At 34.0% G+C, this 14,784-nt stretch overlaps 1 protein-coding gene across 1 annotated transcript; it reads left to right on the forward strand.

Annotated features, from left to right (window-relative positions):
• The first annotated feature begins 2,403 nt into the window (after positions 1 to 2,403).
• On the forward strand, positions 2,404 to 4,428 carry LOC141640594 (protein FAR1-RELATED SEQUENCE 5-like). The gene is made up of 2 exons (XM_074449327.1): positions 2,404 to 2,410; positions 3,701 to 4,428. Exons 1-2 carry the CDS (start codon positions 2,404 to 2,406, stop codon positions 4,426 to 4,428), a joined length of 735 nt encoding a protein of 244 aa, XP_074305428.1.
• The last annotated feature ends 10,356 nt before the right edge of the window (positions 4,429 to 14,784 follow it).

Below are 14,784 nucleotides of genomic sequence, written 5' to 3' on the forward strand. Positions count from 1 at the left end.
GGTTCTGATGTATTTCACATTTGCCTTCCAATTTCTAATGCCCTCATCCTCCGCCAAATTAATATTGGCAATTTACTCTTCAAAGAATGCTACAACAACAAATTACTATTAATTCGGACATTGAAACAAAACAAGTACAAAAGCTCTTTCTTTTAGTTTTAAAATCTACCAGAGCAACATGTTTTCGCTATTAAATCTTCGATTCATAAGTGTTACTACCAAAAATGGGAATTCTAGCTTCACCGTGAGGACTTGAGAGAAAAAAAAAAAAAACATAAAATATGAAAGCAAAATTAGATAATCAGCTACCTACAATTTTCAAAGACAATGTAATGGAAAATACATTCAAATGAAAAGAAAGAAAGAAAATTAGATTTGTGGGGTTTCAAAAGATCTCTACTACCACCAAAAGATTTCTCAATCCAAAATTTAGTCCGAGTTCGTAAATACCTCGGGAAGAGGAAGTCGCACAAGAACGCCATGAATATCTGGATTCTCATTAAAATTTGTCAAAGCACGGATAATTTCATCTTCGAGCAAAGATTCAAGCAACTCGCAACTTCGGATCCGAATCCAGTTTCTTCACAAGCTAAGATTTGGTTGCGAACATAGGTTTGGCTATCTTTTCTATGACCCACAAAAACTACAGCCAATCCTGGAGGTTATTGAATCCAAAAGAGATGAAGTAACATTGTCTTCATTCATATCATCATTTACCATAGCCATTGCTACAACCACAGCCTAGACGAAGGGCCAACTACAACAGAGATCAGTATATAGAACCGCAAATTGTCACACCCGATCACAGACCATTATCAAAAATAATCAGTGAGTGACATGAACATGAACCTAATCATTTCTTGTCATGAACTATACAAGTAAAATAATCGAAAATGCCACAAGGAAAGATAACAGCGGACTAAATATTGTAACAAGTCAACTCAAGTCTCAGTTACTAACAGTCAACTTCCCTCCCGATTACTTAATTCTCATCTATCTCGACATAAATCAAGCTATCACAAATCAACAAGCATCAAGACAATTAAACCCTTCAAAGAATCGACCCCAAATCGGTCGGTCCCAAAGCAATAGCATATACCCTACGAGACAAAGAATTTCCGAAATTGTCGCAAAACAAGAATCATATGGTCTTCTTTGGTGGATGAACCCGATTGGAACACTTTCAAAATATGAATTTTACCGCATTTGGCATTTTGGCTCATTCTCGCTCACCTCATTAGCGATCTCACGTCCGATGTCTTCCGCAATGGTCTTTCCATCAATCAAAGCAAGCAGAATTTGGTTAGCTGTAGCAATATTCAAAAAAAACTATGACTGAAAGTCCTACAAAAGTATAAGCAAAATGAGTAGGCAACAAAATAGAAAGCTCAAACATCTTGCGATTTTTTACAATTAGAAACTGAGTGACACCATATTCATGAACATAAACCCTAATTTCACAAACGTAAGTCAACAATTTCAATTATGCACCCCAATTAATTGTATATAAACTCGATTCAACTATTTATCAAACGTAATTTGTTGACGAATTAACAAATTCCAAACAAATAAAGTCAAATTTCTATGGAGAAATTAAACAAACCTCATTGAACTTATAGCATTGGTAAAAGATGGTTCATTCCGCGACTCCATTGATGAAGGAATGAGCTATTAAAACATGTGTTCAATTTATGGAAATAGTTTAGTAACGGAGAGAGAGAAAGAAATTTGAAAGAGGGCAATTTGGTTATATGACAGTAGGTGTGGACTTTGGACAAAAAAAAGTGATTGGATCTCAGCCCTTCGTCTGATATCTAAGGGCTCAAAGAGGTTCTCACAGTTCTCATTATCTTAGTGGTTCTCACTGGATCCCGACCCTATATATATATATATATATATATATATATATATATATATATATATATATATATATATATATATATATATATATATATATATATATATATATATATATATATATATATATATATAGAATTAGGATCACATGAGTCCTACCTAATTATTTGAGTCCATGAGTCCATCTACAATATCACACATGAGTCATAACAATACTGCTTTATATCAAGCTATTAGTAAGGGTATTTTCGTTATTTCCTCAAGTTGTTATATAAACCCTATTATGAGCTCAAATCTCACCATTTGAATTCATTTACTTTCTCTCTCTTCTCTCTCTCTTCTGCAATCACACTTTTCGTTCTCACGCCGTCAATTTCTCGCGCGTAGTTGTCTTCTTCGCTCTCGCTGTCATCTTCACCTGTGTTCATCATCATCCGTGATCGATTTCCAGCGATTTCTTCAAAATTCGTCTCAGTTGCTTATTCTCCTTCACTTTTTCTTCATTATTCGTCTTCGTCTATTTTTTCCTCAGTTTTAACATATTCAATGTCAGGTAATTCATCGTTTTCTGCTTCTTTATTTTTATGTTTTAATTTTTTCATTCTGTTTTCCTGTTTTATTGCACGATGTTTAATTGTTATTGTATCTTCGACTGAATTCGTTGTGTAATTACTGGTTTTTTGTTATAATTGATGTTATAATTCATCAACATCAGTCACGAATTCATCAATTCGTGCTATTTTATGTATTAAAATCATGTACTGGTTATATACTTTCTTCAACATGTAGTTTTTGCTATTTTTGTTGCGTTAAAATTTAATCTCTGTTTTTTTCATCTTCTAATTGACGTATAACAAATAATGTACTCATTGTCTGTTTTGTTTATCATCAAGTTTATTTTGCATTCACTGCTTGTGTTTACTTCAAGTTTAAATCGTTATTTAACAGTTTCCTTTTGTATCACTTTTTATTCAAGACAAGATTATCATAATTAATTCGAAAAGTATCACATTTTATAGTTTTTGTTTGCCGATTCTTGCTCATTAGAATCGTTTCCCTTATACAATATCACATTGAGTCCTTTATAGTATCATAGGCTTTAGTACATGACTCGCAACTACTTTTTGTGCATTAGTATCACATGTTATGCTTTAGAATATCACATTGAATTCTTTACAAGATCAAAGGTCGCAGACATGACTGGTCATTACTCTCTGTGCATTAGTATCACGTGTTATGCTTCAGAATATCATATTGAGTCCTTTACAATATCATATGCCGCAAAGACATGACTTGTAATCGTTTCGTGCATTTGTATCACATGTTATGCTCCGAATATCATATGTATTCCTTCAAAGTATCATAGGTCGCAATACGATTTGCGTATTTGTTTTATATTCATCAAGGTATCACATTTTATGTTGCACAATATCACATGCATTCCTTCACAATATCATAGTTTATTATGATCTAGTTATATTTGTTATATTTGTATCACATGTTATGCTCCAGAATATCACATGTATTCCGTCACAAGATACAGTCGCAATACGGTTGCGTATTTATTTTATATTCATCAAGATCACGTTTTATGTTGCACAATATCACATGCATTCCTTCACAATATCATAGTCTTGTTATAATCTAGTTATATTTGTTATAATTTGTTTACTCAACTTCTCTTTTTGAGAAAATACTTTTGTTGTCCCCTGTGGTACTGTTCCTTCTCCACAATGCATAGACGTTGATGAGGTGCATCCGGGAATCGTCTTTCTTTGATGGTGACGCCTGGAGGTTCGAAGAGTAGGTCGAAATATTGCAACTGAATTTACACCTACAATAGGACAAACTTTTGCTACGTTAGACGAGGGTATACAGTTTTATGAGACTTATGCAATAGCATGTGGTTTTGAACCAAGGAAATCTTCAACGAAAAGGTTTCGTAGTAGTGGAGATATTAGGACAAAATTGATTGTGTGTCACCGGGAAGGATTTAGGGATTCTAAGCCGACAATATTACCCATTACTGGTGAGGAGGAGGAGCCAATGGTCAAGGCCTCTAATCCGAAGAAGACTAAGGTTACTAGGATTGGTTGTAAAGCTAGGATTTTCTTTAGATTTGTTATTAAAGAAATTGACCAAGTTCAAGTGCCATTCTTTGTTGTTGATCAGTTTCATGCTGCCCATAACCACCGTCTTTCTCCACTCAAGTATAGAGAATTTCAGAAAAAATGTAGAAACCTTGCTTTGCAACATAAACAAACCATCGTTGATAATTCCAAGGTCAATATTGGCCCAACCTCTACGTTTAGGTCCGTCAAGGAATATGTTGATGGCTATGAAAATATTGGAGCTTCTTTAACTGAGTTTAAGAACTTTGGAAGGGAAATCAAGTGTTTTATAGGTCTTAAGGATGCTCAAATGTTTGTAGACCAGTTGGAAACCCTTCATGAAACCCAGGAAGGTTTTTATTTTGCCTATGATATTGATCAGAATAAGTGTTTGTTTCGTGTATTTTGGCGATGCGTCAAAGCAGTCGTCGTAATTACGCTCTATACGGTGAGGCGGTGACTTTTGACCCAACCTATTCAACTAATAAGTACGACATGATCTTTGCTCCCTTTCGGTGTTGATCATCACAAGAAGTCCGTCACTTTTGGCGCTTCGCTTATGTCTAGGGAGAATGACCAGAATTTTAAATGGATTTTCACAAAATTCTTAGATTGTATGGGTGGGAAGGAACCCCATTGCTTTTTTACCGATCAATATCCTGCTATGAAAATTGCAGTTCCTTTTTTTTACGATCGCTGCCCATCGCTATTGCATGTGGCATATTATGAAGAAATTACTTGAAAAGGTAGGCACGACATTGACCAAAGAGTCGACTTCGTCACTCGCACGAATTTCGATGTTTGGGATTGAGTTAGAGCCTTTCGACTTCGAAGAGAGGTGGTGTTCGTTGATCGTGAGTTCTAATTGGAAGATAATTCATGGTTGCAATATCTGTTTTCCAAGCGGCAACGTTGGATTCCGGCGTATTATCGTGATATTCCTCTTGGTTGTCTTTTAAGAACAACGCAACACTCGAGAGCGCAAATGCCTTCTTTAAGCGGTTTGAGAATCCTCATGGCACACTTGTTGAGTTTTGGATGCGCTTTCAAAGTGCTATGGATCAAGAACAGTACACCCAAAAATCTCTTGACAGAGATAGTGATCACTCCCTACCTCAAACCAAAACCCTTCTTAGCCTTGAGGTTCATGCATCGATCATTTGTTTATACGCACGCTCTCTTTTATGAATTCCAACAAGAAGAAGTGCGTTGATTCTCTAAACTCATGTAGTGTCCGATTCTTCAAGGGAGGGCAAGATCAAGGTTCCTAGAAGTTGAAGATTCTATCTTCAATAAGACTTAAACGGTCGCATTTAATCCTTCAACATTTGATGCAACATGTTCCGCAAGCCGGTTGAGAGGAAGGGATACATATGTAAACACATCATCCGGATTTTATCGGGTAAAGGGATCAAAAGATACCGATAAGTATCTCCTCGTAGGTGGACGAAGAACACTAAAAAAATGCCCTTGTATGATGCTCACAGTCAATTGTTGGATGATTTTACTTCGTCGGATGTCACTAAGCTTTGATTTCGACGTCTGGTCCGAATTCTACTCAACATTAACACTTTGCTCAAATCTCGCCTGAAAATCACATAAATGAACGGACTTCATTATCAAGACATTTAGACAAAATTTCAAGTCTGGTTTGAAAAATTGACTAAACACCAAGAGTTGGAGATGCTCCATGGGGTTAAGTCTTCATCTGAGGTCCGTATACTACCTCCTGTTCAATCAAAAACAAGGGTACGGCAAGAGGTTGATGTCCAAGAAAGATCGTCAAGTTGCAAAGGCACAAAAGCCGAAATGATTTTGCAATAATTGTAAACAAATGGCACATCATGATAAGCGGAATTGCCCTAATCCATTTTGTTGATACATCACAACACTCGTTTGATCATGAATCCGATGTAAGTAATTTGTCTTACACCTTTTATTATTTCAGTTTTACGTTTGTTATACCACAATTCTTTGAAGTGTGACCGATAAACAATATCGAGTCCACGCTAAAAATATCACATTCCATGGTAAATAATATCGTACCTTGTTACCCACTATCGAATATACACTTGATTGTAGACAATATCATCCCAATATTAAAAGGTGTCTACTTTGAAACAATATCACAATAATTTAATAACAATATCACTTGTCACTGGCAACATTTATCAATTTTAAATCCCTATCTATTTTCAGAATCAACCAAACAATATCAACACGTGTATTCAAAAATATCACAAGATGTACCCCAACAATATCAAACAACAAAAGGTTTTTTAAATCCTTAGCCACTGTTGTTGTTGTTCCTAAGTATTAATATCACAACAACTAAAACATAATATCATACAACCCTTGAAACAATATCACGATTTACAGAAGTTGATCAAAAAGAAGTTATATTTTGTCAAACTTCTTACTAACGTTATGTCACATGTTTTTGTCTTTTGTTTTGCGATTTCTTTACTTGTTGATAGTGATTAAGGGCTTCTGCATGCTGAGGAAGTTTATTTAACATCATCAACTTTTCAGAATCGACTTTTCATTGTTTATACTATTTAATTTTTTCTTGTATGTCATTCCACATGGCATCAATTTTGTATTCTTTCCATTTTGGATATCAACGTTATAAAAACCGCATAATTACTAAAGTCGTTTTGTTGCCATTATTAAATACTATCCCACCTCATTTGAAGGTTTATCACATTTGATACACAAAAACAATATCATCATAATAGTTAAACAATATCACAACATTACACTTGCTTGTATACGTATTTTATTATATTGTATTATATTGTAAAATACTTCTAAGGAATATCACATCTCAAGTGAAATAATATCACCAGTATTCATAAATATTACCACTACAATTGGATGTTTTTAGGAAACAATATTACAAAAGTATGATTGAAATATCACAGTAAATACTAGACAATATCAACCACTGAGTGCAATAATATCACAATTTCCAAACAATGTCAACACGTGTATTCAAAAATATCACAGTATGTACCCCAACAATATCAAACAACAAAAGGATTTTTATATCCTTAGCCACTGTTGTTGTTCCTGAGGATTAATATCACAACAACTAAAACATAATATCATACAACCCTTGAAAGAATATCACAGTTTTCCAGAAATTGAACAAAAAGAAGTTATACTTTGTCAAACCCTTGATATATCACAGGACATACTAGACAATATCAACCAAAGTGAGTGCAATAATATCACAATTTTGCCTCGCTTAATAATATCACAACTTATCCAACTAAAAAGGAATTTTCAAACCCTACCCCCTGATTTATTTTAGAGAATAAATACAACAATATCAACATGTTTACAGAACAATATCACACTGAGTACCAAAACAATATCAAAGAGAAAAAGATTTTAAGAACCTTGATCAAGTTATTATTATTCGATAACTAATATCACAACAACTTAAGCAAAGTATCACCCAACTCCTGAAACAATATCACAGTTTACTAAGAGTTGATAAAAAAAAAAGTTCTATTTCCTACCATTGTACCTACAACAATATCACACAACTCCTGGAACAATATCCCTTGTTTGTCCTACCAGCATTACATTCCTAGCCCTACTTTTGTCCTCTTCCTCTACCTCTCCCTCTTCCTCTATTATTAGGATTTGCAAGTGTCTTCAGTCGATTGTACTGGATTGTGGGTGTTTCTGCATCATCTTCACCATCTCCTTTGGATTCAGGTAGTCTGTAAAAACAGAAATGGCATGTTATGGTTCTATGTGAAATTTTTACCTTTGTGTCTGTTGTAAATAAAAGCAGAAATGTAATGCTATGATTCTATATCAGAAATATAAAAGTCGGGTTTTTGGTTTTTACCTTCTGATTGGAGATTTGCGAAGAATGGGTATTTCTGTGTTAATTGTTGGCATTCTAGTAGCATCCTCCTTGGCTTTTGTTTGAACATTGGGCTTCTCTTTTGGCGGACCTTCTGCCTTTGTTTTTTTCTGTTCCACGATATTGTCCTTCTCTCAACAACCTTATCCTTGGCTTTTACCTTATTGCCCTTGCCTTATGCATCTTCGTTATTCTTCCTCATTTCCTTCAATCTATTTAAAAGCTCTCCCTTTCCCGCTGTAAATTCTTTAAGTTTCCCAATCAGCGCTGTCCTCATGTTATTTATGTCAGCTAAAAGTAATGCCGCTGCTATTTCTAACTTGATGTAGTAGCGCCTATGCACTTTCGATCGCAAATCGCCTTCAAACAACTGCCCCTCATAGCGAATCATGTGCATCATTAAGAAGTTTCCCGATTCAGTATTGTTTGCTTCTTTCTTTTCCCAATTGAAACTCGTGTTGACAACATCAAAATCTATTAAGTTATGCGCTCTGTCAACATTTTTCCCAGCTAGGAAATCACTCATGTGATAGGCCTACAATAATTAGTTATACTATTAGTCATTATTTTGTCAAACAATCATATTCATTTACTGTATACACTCAACCTATCCTAGCCACAATATCAGACAATTGTATGACATGTCACTAGCAAGAATTTCAATAAACCATACCATCAATCTGCACCTTGTATATTTCGACCTGCTCCCGATTGTCGTACTCTGTATTGTCTAACACTTCAATCGTCTCGGTTTTGAAATTTACACAAACACGTAGTAGTGTTCTTGCAACACCATCGGAATAAAAACAAATCGCTTCCATGTTACATGGAACTCGTGTTTCTTCTTATGAATTTGTCCCATTCTTGAATATCTTTTCCTCTTCGCTTCTTTGCCTCCAAAGAACATCTACTATTGTTTCTCGTAGTGTATATATATGTATATATATAAGTTAAGAAAATCCTTTACATTTAAGATTTACTACATTTTAATCAAAACATGAATATGTATAAACAATATCACTTTTACGTTTGCTATATCACAGTTCCTGAAGTGTGACCTTGATAAACAATATCACAGTGCATACTAAAAAAATATCACAGTCCATGGTAAATAATATCAGTATGGATGTGGACCAATATCAGAACATTATACTTGATTGTAAACAATATCATCGCAATACTAAAAAATATCAGTTATTTAAAAGGCGTCTACTTTGAAACAATATCACAATCATTTAAAAACAATACCACTTGTCGCTGGCAACATTTATCAATTTTAAATCCCTATCTAATTTCAGCATTAATTAAACAATATCAATTTGTGTATGCAATAATATCACACTATGTACCCCAACAATATCACATTTTAAATAAGTGATATTTTTAATCAAAGCGTGAATATGTATAAATCAAAACAGAATGTCAACTTACCATGTGCCGAATTCCAAAAAACAATAAACTTGTTTCACAGGGTTCTGTGTGCTCAATGTGATTCAGAATTAGTGACCAACATTCAATCACATTGTTGTTGACATGTACACTTGGAAACAACGACAATATATCCTGTCTTGCAAAGTATTGATCATCACTGAACTTGGCAACAACCTCACTGCTCAAAACATTAACACCAATGTTCAAAAATTGTCGATTAATGTGATGTGATAACCAATATCAAAATTAAACAATATCACATATTTAAAAGGTGATCCTTATAAAAAATATCACAGTCCACGCTAAATAATATCACAGTCCACGCTAAATAATATCAGTGCCCTTCTGAATCACTATCAGAACATCATACTTGATTGTAGACAATATCATCCCAATACTAAAAAATATCACTATTTAAAAGGTGTCTAATTTGAAACAATATCACAATCATTTAAAAAAAATATCACATTTCACTGGCAACATTTATAAATTTAAAAGCCCTACTTATTTTTCAGAATCAATTTAACAATATCATACTGTGTATGTAACAATATCACACTATGTACCACAACAATATCAAAATTAAGTGAACAAAAATCAGAACAACATCTTTCTTTATGTGACACTTGATTATATACAATATCATGCTTTTATACCAGTTTCTACTCTAAAACAATATCAAACCCATTAACGTACAATATCACATGACACTAGCAACAATATCACCTTTTGTAATTCTTTTGTCAAACTTAGATATCATTGCAAATATTATCAGACCATTAATAAAAAAAGTTGCAGAAAAATATATGTTTTAAAGAACCTTTTATTTTTGATAGCGGGGTCGTCCAATAGGCAGTAGTCAATCACTTCTTTCCTCGTAGTCAACATGTTTGCACACAGCGACTTGTTTAACTTCATAAATCTTGAGACGAACTCAAATTTAGGATCAGCCACACCACAGTTCAACGTGCATCCAAGGCCATCGGATTTCCCCCTTTTACCGCTACCAACGACACTTTCGCGAACCATCTTCTCCGTAGCTAGAAACGTTTTATATTACAGTATTTAATATATATTTTGTATTTATAATAATAAAAAAAAATTCAATGTAGAAGTCAGTGTTTAAAAATATAACCTTTTATTTTTGATAGCGGGGTCTGAACTTTGTTTTTCCCACCTTTTTCTCTCTTGCTTTGTTTTTTCCCTCTTTGTCTTTTTGCCAAAGAACTTAGTTAACAAGTATACCTTTTGTGGCGTAAAGGTCGTAACTCTCTTCCGCACTCGACTCCTATCTCGTATTCAAATCACTCAATACGAGCGTTGCCGCCACCTCTCCCCGTATAACTCGTCTCATGTTTGCATCACTTAGTTCACAATCAAAAGGCTCACCAACAAAGAACATCATGTGAAACATCATGAATAGTCCCAAATCCAGGTTCAACTCTTTCGATTGCCAATGAAACTTCACATTATTCATTTCGTAGTCCTTCACCTTTAGCCCACTTTCAATACCTTTCGTGTTGAGGTAGTCACCATAAAGACTCGCCTGTATATGATTAATGTAAACAACTTTTCAATTTCAAGCTTATCGAACAAAACCATTATACCATTAGTTATTTGTTTTCAATATTGTACTTACAGCCATATGAGCCATGTGTACGTGCTCCTCGTCTTGGAATTCATCATACTCTCTGTTGTCCAAATAGAACATTTTCTGTCTCTTCAAATCAACACAGAATCGACATTTAGTGCTCTTCGTAGACCAAAGGTATGAACACCTTTAGATGAAAATAATATTAGGAAACAATTTAACAAAAATCTGAATAAAAATATCACAGTACATACTAGACAATATAATTCTTAATAATATTTTTTGTCCCTCTGAAGTTTTTTGTATGTTGTAAACTAATATCAACCAGTGTACCCAATAATATCAGAGTCTGTACCAAAACAATATCAATGTTACCAGACTTTTAAATCCCTATCGATTGTTGTTATTTTTAAGAAGCTATAAAACAATGTCAACCATTGTACATAATAATATCACACTGTCAAATATTAGGGAAAAAAAGTGATTCATTTTCATTTTTTTGGGAGACAATATCACAATTAAGAAGTAACAATATCACACAATAGTATGCACAATATCACAGTTGATTTTAAGAATTGTTTTTAAGAACAATATCAATATTAACTGCTAATAATATCATACATAATACATAACAATATCACTGATAAAAGTAGAAATGTCTCACCATATCTGAATTCAAATTTAGTGGCTCCTTAAAAACAGCTGACCACGTGTCCCATGTGTCATATACTGTTTGCTTAAGTTTTGCCAATTCATCAATATTATCTTCATCGAATTTTAAGATTTTTTCTATATCACCCTGTTGTTCATAAGGGCATCTTATTAGTCTCCATAAAACACATTCTACAATACCTAATTTAAAAGATGATAAATGTGTGTGTGTTTCCATACCGAGTGGGCAATGCCATAAAAAATTCTTGTCAATTTGTCGGTTCCCTTTTGAGCAATTTGGAACTCATTGAGCAATATTGCCCATGCTTCAATTACCACTGCTTCTATCTCCGTGTTAGGCAACAAGGACTCAATATCTTCCCTTTGTATACAATGGAAAGTTCCAAAGTTGCAGACAATTTCTCTATTCCATTTTGCAAAAATATTAGCATATTAGTTATTTTTTTAAAGTACTAATATGGTGCAAGTTAAGTCATGTCTTACATTTAAAAAATTGTTTAAAGAGTGACTTACAAATTGCTGAATGTATGGTCAGTAAGGAAGCAATAATCCATTACGTCCTTCCGATTCTTCAAGACAGGTTCAAATAAATTGCGCTTCGAACATCGATTACGATACAAGGATATCATCTTTGACTGGCAAACCACATTGAAAAGTACACCCCAAATTGTGAGGTACCATATCGGTTGAAGCGGTACTCATGTCGAGTGCAACAAATATTCACCGATATTTCCTTCCCCGCTGTATCTAAACCAAAGATTTGTTACAATTTCTTTTAATTTAGTCACCACATTACTATCGTCATTCATTTTATCAACCACAAGTTCTGTTTCAACAGGCTCCTTATCAATCACAACATCTTTTTCAACTCCCTTTCCTGAATTGAACTGATTAACAGCCTCGTCCAATTGAGTCGCCACTTCGTGAACCTCATTGGCCTTCTCTTTCTCGGCCTCTTTTTCAACACAATGTTGATATCTTGTATCATGATGAACGTCTTCATTTGTTTTGTCTTCAACAGGCTGTGTTACTCCAAAATCAACATTTGGAAGAACCTCCTCCAATTGAGTCACAACATTTGTACCCTGATTGTCCTTCTCCTTCTCTGCTTTTTCCCTTGTAGCAATATCAACCTCCTCATTGATAACCTCATCTTCAACATTCTCGTTATTTTTTCCAGCCTCTCTATCAATGTCCTCCTGATTTGTTGAACCATTATTACCTACCTCATTGTGTGCCTCTTGGACAGTCTTCATAACTCCCAAACCTTCATTTGTTTCCAAATTAATGTTTTCATTCAACTGAGTCAACACATTTGTCTCTTCATTAATGGTTTCATTATCTGTTTCGATGCTGGCTCTAGGAGTTGTAACACGATTCATATCCTCCCTAGCCCGTCCTCCTCCGAAAACAATTTGTATACTATGTCATTCAAATTTGAATACATATCATAATCCTCATCATCTTTTTTTCCATCATCAGCACTATTCAAGTTTGTAATATCAATAATTTCTTCACCTTCTTCCTCGTGATCACTGCTGATTTGAAGATCTTGATCTGTACATCCTCCATATTTTTTGTTCAATTCCGCGTCGAATTTACATGCCCGGTCAAGACATCAAACGAGGGAAGCCCTTCTCTTGCTTTCGCCCTTTCATAAGACCTTGCTATCAACCCATCCATAAAGGCATGATATCCAATATCTTTCATGAAAGGCAAAGTTTGTGTATTGGGAGTATCTTGTTCTTGCTTTTCTGATGTATCACAATTATCAGTGTTCTCTTCAGCAGCTTCTTTTTCAGTTTCAACATCTTTACTACAGTCTTTTGTGGCAGCAGTATGGGTAGAAATAGTTCTTTCGTCTATTGAATTGCTGGGTTTCGTTTTGATGAACTTCTTCATGTTATGTACAAATCTTGAAAAGAACAACTTGTTGTCCTTCTTTATACGCAGATAAGCTTCATGAGCACTCTGCCAAATGACATAATAAAAATATTAAACAAGAATATTAAATATTTAATCACAGCAATATCATAATTTATTGAAAAAATATCACCATTATTCTTTAATAATATCACAACATTACACTTGCTTGTAGATGTTACCTATTTGTGTGATATTGTTTTACAATATCACACTTTATGTGACACAATATCACTCTATTTGTCTTACTGTGAATCAATATCATAAACATTACAGTTGGTTGCTATTATGAAAAAATATCACAAATAGCCACCATAAATATCACAGTTCGTAATGAACAATATCACAGTTTGATAAAATATCATTATCATTAATAAAATTTAGTCTCCCTGGCAGTTTTTAGATTATGGTAAAACAATATCAACTTGGGTTAACAAAAGTATCACAATGTGTTCAAAACAATATCAAAGTAAGAAGAAAAGGAATAGATGTAACTGTAAGGACAACAAAAAGACATTAGTACTTATATCCATTGCTATTGCTATCATAAGCATTACAATTGGTTGCTATTATGAAAAAATATCACAAATAGCCACCATAAATATCACAGTTCGTAATGAACAATATCACAGTTTGATAAAATATCATTATCATTAACAAAATTTAGTCTCCGTGGCAGTTTTTAGATTATGGTAAAACAATATCAACTTGGGTAAACAAAAGTATCACAATGTGTTCAAAACAATATCAAAGTAAGAAGAAAAGGAATAGATGTAACTGTAAGGACAACAAAAAGACATTAGTACTTACATCCATTGCTCTTGCTTTGATTTCTTTATCAGTTTCAACTCCTATAGGCAGCTTAATCATGATGTAGCCCTCTTTTCCTTCAGGTTGACTTCATCATCATCTTTCTCAGAGGTTTGTGTAAGTCTCATCTCCGGTTCTTCTGAAAAATAAATCATCTCTTGTTAGCAACTGAAATTTTATCTTTATCAAAGACTCAAAGAAACATACTGTAACAGCTTGAATACTTAATCATAAATATACATAGGAATGTTGTATTGTCTCCTGACCTTGATGTGATAAACAGATTGGGTACTCAATTTTCGAAATTGGTGCATTCCCCAATATTGCTGTTTGTTTCTCATCTTCAACTCTTGATGCCAGACTCTGATCATCCCAATGTTGGATTAGCGGTAGAGTGTATTTCATAGCGTTGCCCTTAAAATTGAATCTATGGTAGTAGGCTAGCATAATCACTAGTAGGCAACCGGTGATATTCGACTTCTTTTTTTCTTTCCATCCCTTAATAC

Source organism: Silene latifolia, unplaced genomic scaffold, assembly GCF_048544455.1.
Source record: "Silene latifolia isolate original U9 population unplaced genomic scaffold, ASM4854445v1 scaffold_95, whole genome shotgun sequence".
Classification (NCBI taxonomy): Eukaryota; Viridiplantae; Streptophyta; class Magnoliopsida; order Caryophyllales; family Caryophyllaceae; genus Silene; species Silene latifolia.